At 38.4% G+C, this 6215-nt stretch overlaps 2 protein-coding genes across 2 annotated transcripts; both read left to right on the top strand.

Annotated features, from left to right (window-relative positions):
* Positions 1-1100: 1100 nt before the first annotated feature.
* Positions 1101-2803, top strand: LOC137844767 (semaphorin-4D-like). Its single transcript, XM_068661300.1, is given in 5 exon segments — positions 1101-1106; positions 1360-1486; positions 1489-1581; positions 2075-2190; positions 2612-2803. Coding segments are annotated over 5 exon segments (513 nt in total). The 3' UTR covers positions 2783-2803.
* Positions 2804-2861: 58 nt separating this feature from the next.
* Positions 2862-4571, top strand: LOC137844766 (semaphorin-4E-like). The gene is made up of 2 exons (XM_068661299.1): positions 2862-2888; positions 3208-4571. The coding sequence occupies exons 1-2, from the start codon at positions 2862-2864 to the stop codon at positions 3808-3810; spliced, it is 630 nt and encodes a 209-aa protein (XP_068517400.1). The 3' UTR covers positions 3811-4571.
* The last annotated feature ends 1644 nt before the right edge of the window (positions 4572-6215 follow it).

The following is a 6215-nucleotide window of genomic DNA, read 5'->3' as shown; positions in this document are numbered from 1 at the left end:
GTGGGGTGATGGTTGTGGTGTGGCTGGGTGGCCCTGCTCCTGTCCCTCAGGCTTGGGCCACCTCTGCTCCGCTGCGCCACAGGTGCCGCCCAGCAATGCCCCTCAGGGAAGGGGTTGGAGCAACGCGCTATGGGAATCCGGGCTGCGAATTAAGTTTTTTTTTCCACAGAAAGAACAATGGGATGGGATGGTCACAAGCGCCTGGTGTCGTTTACTGCCAGGTGCTGTGAGCAAAGCTGGTCACGGGAAAGTTTGAAGTGTGTGGAAAACGTCTGTTCCCAAATAGCACAGTCACATCGAAGGAGGCCTCTGCTGGTGGCCAAGAAAACATTTTGGCACTTACAGGCATGGGCAGTACCTGTGCAGAATCACACGCTGGATTACAGTACAGGGTCAAACACAAGTTATTTAATAGTATTTTGAAGTTTCCAACCTGATTTATTAATTTAAAACTATTTTAACACAATATTTTACTTGGCTTATGCTAATGTGAACAGTTTCCTCAGCTGTTGGCGTTGCCACCAGATGAAAGTGCAAACAGAACAGAGATTCCCTTCATGAAAGCAGATGTGGAATCTGACTTTGTGGTTTCTGTAATTGCAGATGACACTACCTAGCTTTAATTTTGCTTTCAGTTGGCTGGGGGGCATATTCTTTTAGGTGTGCTGCCAAAATTTCAGGCGCAAGAGTATCTGATTGAAATTAGTTTAATACAATATAAATTCTTTTTTCATAGCATGGTTGATTTGTATACATATATTACTTTATAATACATATAGAAACTGGTGAATTATTGTAGAGAAGAAAGCAGTCATAGCGATGATTTTTCATAGACCCTCAAAGTAGCTGACTGTTGCAAAATGCTCCCACTAGTTCTTACTCTTTGTAAAATCATACTTAGATACCCTGCTGAAAATCCAAAACATTTCAGCTTGCAAATGAGAATCACAAACTCAGTGCAAAGCTAATAAATAAATGCATTGTTTGCTGGTAATAACGTGGACTTGCCATCAGAGTAGGATATAGTTCTGATTAGTATCAATATAAGTAATAGCTATAAAATCTTATAAAAGGGGCACAGTTGACCATGTCTTATAAAAATGAAGGTAACCAATGTTACGTTAACTCATGCTTTCACATTCTGTTATAGGCAATTTCTTAGAAAAGCTACCTTACAGTTATGCTCTGCAAGAAATGTGGGGTTATTAACTAGTTTGTAGACTGTGAGGAAAATAATGATTTTTGTCTTTCAAAGTTTAGTTGAAATAACTAAATGTCTCGAAGGAAAGTCAGCATTTTTATATACCTTTCTGAAATGTAACAGCAATTGGAATCATGTTTGTTATTTTTTGTTTCTAGTGCATTGATAATTTTGCCCGGAGTATTGGATATAATACTTCTTCTGACTTGCCTGACAAAATCTTGCAGTTTGTTAGAGATCACCCTCTAATGGATAATTCTGTAAATCCATTCGGTAATAGGCTTGTGCACTGAAGAAAAATTCAAATTACACCAGGATTGTAGTAGACAGAGTCACTGGCCTAGATAAACAAACATATGATGTTATGTTTCTAGGAACAGGTAAGTGTTTTTATTTTAGCAAATGATACTTTTCATTTTTATGTATTTTGTAGCAGAATTTTTATGGAGACTTCAAAAAAGTAGAACTATTCATTAGCTGTGTTTGAAGTTTTGCATTCAGATGCTGTCTTGCTAGTTTAATATTTTCATACCAGTTAGATTAAATGTTTTTGGCTTGTTGGACATTAAAAGGCTCTCTTTAGAAATTTTCCATATCAAAGGAGGCTTCACATAATGATATTTGCAAATTCAGGGATTGTTTGAGGTCTTTTTTCCTGGAAAAAAAAAAAAAAAAAAAAAAAAAAAAAAAAAAAGTCATTGCTTCTCCCTTACTGAAATAAAAAATAAACAGTGCTTTGAAGAATTTCAGAAATTCCTTATGCCTAGGAATGTCTTCTAAATCTCCATCTAATTTCATCATGAATTATCAGGCTGCAACGTTATGCAATGTTAAAACAAGTTTATCTTTAAAAATACATTTCTTTTTATGTAGATGACGGATATTTACATAAAGCTTTCACTTGTGATGGAGAAATGTTCATTGTGGAAGAGCTACAGCTGTTTCTGTCCCCTGAGACTGTGCCATTTCTCCAGCTGTCTTGTAAAAAGGTAGAACTTCTGTCCCTGCATATGGAAAGTGACTGCTGTAATAGCTTGCCTCAGGCCTTGCTCTTCTGCGTTGTTCTGACTTTTAAATAGTCTGTAAATGCTTCATAATTCTACTTCTATCACATAGTCATTAATATCAGAAGCACAGTACATCTTCTTATCTGTAGAATTTTGTGTGTGTCAAAAAATAACTGAAACAAGCCTTTATGATCATTAAAAAAATAAGGAAGGAGCTCTGACATTTTACATGCTGTTTACAAAGCTGTTTTTTTTCTAATTTGTATTGCCATTTATTCTTATAAGCTTTTTAGTTAATGATTTTTTTTTAGTAAATACCAAATATATTATAATTCATGTTAGAAAATAGGAGCTTAAGATCTCACTGACATTGTAAAACAAGAACTCCCTCCTGTGTTTCTAGGGAATGCTCTATGTAGGATCCCTATCTCAAGTGGTCCAGCTGCCAGCTCCTGTGTGCCACCGATACAAGCACTGCTTGGATTGCATCTTGGCAAGAGATCCTTACTGTGCATGGTCTGAGTCTCCTAATGAAGGTGTTCTACTGGCAAATCAAACTGGTGATACAAAATAAAGAGCTGTTGTTTCACCTGCACACCTGATGTCAGATTGATTTATAAGTGCACTCTTGCTGTCTGCAACACAAACTCAGGATGATTCCTAGAAATGGCATCACACAAGCTGAAACACTTCTTTTCTTTTTTTTTTTTTTTTCTCTTTTTTTTTTCTTTCTTTTTTTTTTTTTTTTTTTTCATTTTGTTCGTGTGTGTGTCTCTGGTTTTTATTTTTGCGTTCCCCGAGGAATTTAATTCAAAGTTTGAAATACGGGGATGCTTCCAGATGCCTTAATATAGGTATGTGAGCATTTGTTGAAAGAAAGAACATTTTAACATTATGCAATCAAAATATCAAAACGTTTTCAGTTTGTGGTCACTGGAATTCCTACATTATTGAAAACCACAGAATTAAAATCATGCTGTTTATTACTTTTGAACTAAGAAAGATGAGAAAAACAATGTTCATCTTAAATGTGTTCCTCTGTCAAATCTGGCAAGAGTAGTGTGGAAGTTTAATGGGAGCAGACTTCAGGAGAAGGACTCTAAACACCTCCTCTGTGATGGAGGAATACCAACATTTAATGTGATAATGGATGAGGCTGGATTCTCTGATTGTCTCTCAGTAGAGAAATCCAAAGGGAAGGAATTCCTTATCACTGGGGCCTGCTGTGCCCTTTATGTCCATCAAAATACGGAGAAGGCAAATATTAATGCCACAACAAATAAGTACAACGAAGCAGGAGCTGAGGGTTTTAAGTCTTCAGTAACAGCTTCTTTACTGAAAGAGGCAACAAAACAGAAAGCTGTGGACAGACAAAAAGAGAAGGTTGTTTTACAACTCCTGGGGGCCGGTTTTGCACTTCTTTTCTTATTTGTTTGGAGTTTCTACAAGGGTCATTTATCTCTGCCTTGGAAGATGAGAGAAACCAGTTCAAAAACCACCAATGCAGATTGTTTGGGAAGTCCAGCATTGGCTACAGAGGGATCAGGCAGCAAAAAGGAGAGTTCAGCCACACAAATGGACACGTCTTTTGTTAACGAATAAATGCTTGTGAGCTTTTCTTAAGGAGTGCAGCCCCAATGCAGGTTTTACGGAGGGCTTGCAGCTCACTGAGATGTTTGGTTAAGATGATGTTTCCTGTTAAGGACTGTGGAATGTAAATTTGGGTAGGAGTCAGAAGCTGGGAGTTGGAGATGACAAGCTGCATTGTGTATTACACAGATGCGTTACCACGTAGTGCTTAAAAGCAAAATTCCTTCTCTGGGTACCTTTTTGACACATTAAAACCACAAGAATAAATTTCTTTCAAAAATTGACGCTGATCTACTTTTTTGTCATGTTGGAGTTGCCCAATTACATAAATTAATACTTCAGAAGCTAATAATACTTAGTATTTAGCGCTTTTCACCTTCAGACTTTGTGTTTAATCTACGAATAGCAACTAATTAAGTCTCCCAATGCCCCAAGAGGTTGCTACTACCCTCATTTTTCATGAGGTTAAATTACTTGTCACTGACCATAGTATTCATGTCAGATCTAATGCTTTGTTAGAAGTTCCTGAGTCATCTTCCTGTATTTTTTCTTTCTCTATTTTCCTCTCTTTTCCCTTTATTTAACCTTTCAAAAGGCTTTCCATACATTTATTTTTCTAATGTGTTTTTAGTGACCTTTGTGATGCATCTTTCCCTGTCCGAAAATGCCATGAGCTGACTTATGTACTGCATCATTGTTCTGGATTTATTTCTAAGCTTTGGTCAAAACTCAGACATTGTAGCTCCTTTTATTAAAGGCCATTGAAAGTTGAGCATTTTTTCTGAGACAATTTTTTTTTTTTTTTACATTTTCTAATAAATGTTCTCTTATGTTTTGTGGCTTGAAAAATAACATGGGTTCTCTATTACTGAAGTCCCTGAACAAAGGCTATGCTGCCTCACTCTGTCTCATGCCAGACATGCATAAAGTACAAGGCTGATTCTCTTCTAGACTTACCTCATTTTTTCCAGTTCTGACATAGCTATGGAAGAAGTCTGCTTGGAAATGGATTCCTCTTGTGGAAATCTGCACCAAACACATAGCAAGGCACCTGCTTTCAGGCTCTTTTTTTTTTATTTTGGAGGCCTTCGTTGTCCCTGAATCAAATTATTCTTCCATTGTGCTTTATCACAACAGGTTCTTGTGTATTATTATGTGCAAATACCATAGAACCAAGGTGAGGCGAGCTGTTGAATGTTGAATTTGCAAGGAGCAGGTTCACAGATTCCTGCATCTGTTTTTTCTGCCGGTACTTGCCAACATGCCAATGTTTGCACTTTCTACGGACAGATGTCAAGGTGCAAACTGTGTCAGCCTTTCTAGCAAGGTGAAGCCTTGGGCACAAAGTGTGGACAAGAGGACTGCGTGAAATGGACATCCGAAAATTAGAAGACTGGATCTCGGTTGGCAAACTGTTATTCCACAGTCAGGCTGCGTTTCAGTGCAATGCAGAAAACAGATCTAAAGTGCACATCTTGTCACGTAGTTTGAAAGTGAGTCTACATCTTTACAGGGTTCCTTTACCTCTGTTCCTAATCCCTCTATGCAAAGGGCTATATGGAGCTTAATGATGCAGACTGGGTGGTGATATGTAATAATCTAGGAAGTGATCGAAATTTCCATTCTTATCTTTGGGGACACTTAACTCGCTTCCCTCAGTGGAAGGAAGTGCAGATGGAATACAAAACCCTATTTCAGAAAATCCTCACAAGGCTACCAGCATTTGGTTTTAGTTCAATTCCTGCTGATCTAATTACCCTAATTTAAATGTGTAAAATAATTAGCTTCGAAGAGTTGCAGATAAGTTTCTGTTAACAGGTCGATATGAAAGATACTGTGCCCTACTTTCGGTAGTGTCTTCGGTGCAGTTTTAGTTCTTTTGTCATTGGTTCCCATGTTGCACATAGGAAGGACAGAGAATATGGGGCAGGAGGATTGCTGGTGCTCAGCGGTGCGACAGAACCGAGGTAGTCCTGGAGCTGTTGGTGCAGTTGCCAGCTCAGAACAACAATCCACAGCTGCTCCAACCTGCATCCTGCAACGACTTCTGAGTCTACACTGTGAAAACAAATACCTCCCCCACAGCTCCTGACACCAGGTCAGCTTTCTTGGTTCCAAAAATCCCTTGTGCTGGTAGCTGCTGCCATCATTTCAAGCGGAGAATTACCTCGGTGTTCTCCGAATATGCCTGTCTGGTGTTACACTTAAAATCATGGGCAGCAAACAAACCATAACCTCAAACACGGGCAGTAGTGTGGACACTGGAGGTGAGGAATTCCAGCTCTCATTAAAACTCCCTTTTAAATGCCTTACAGAAAAGGATGGAGGTGAAAAGCTGAAAGCAGAGTGAGGTGGTGGTGGTATCACTAGTGATTATCCTGTTGGTGTTGGACTCTGGTATTAATATTGCTGAATTC

Source organism: Anas acuta, chromosome 26, assembly GCF_963932015.1.
Source record: "Anas acuta chromosome 26, bAnaAcu1.1, whole genome shotgun sequence".
Taxonomy (NCBI): Eukaryota; Metazoa; Chordata; class Aves; order Anseriformes; family Anatidae; genus Anas; species Anas acuta.
The sequence above is the reverse complement of the archived record's forward strand: the minus strand, read 5'-3'. Positions and strand labels throughout refer to the sequence as shown.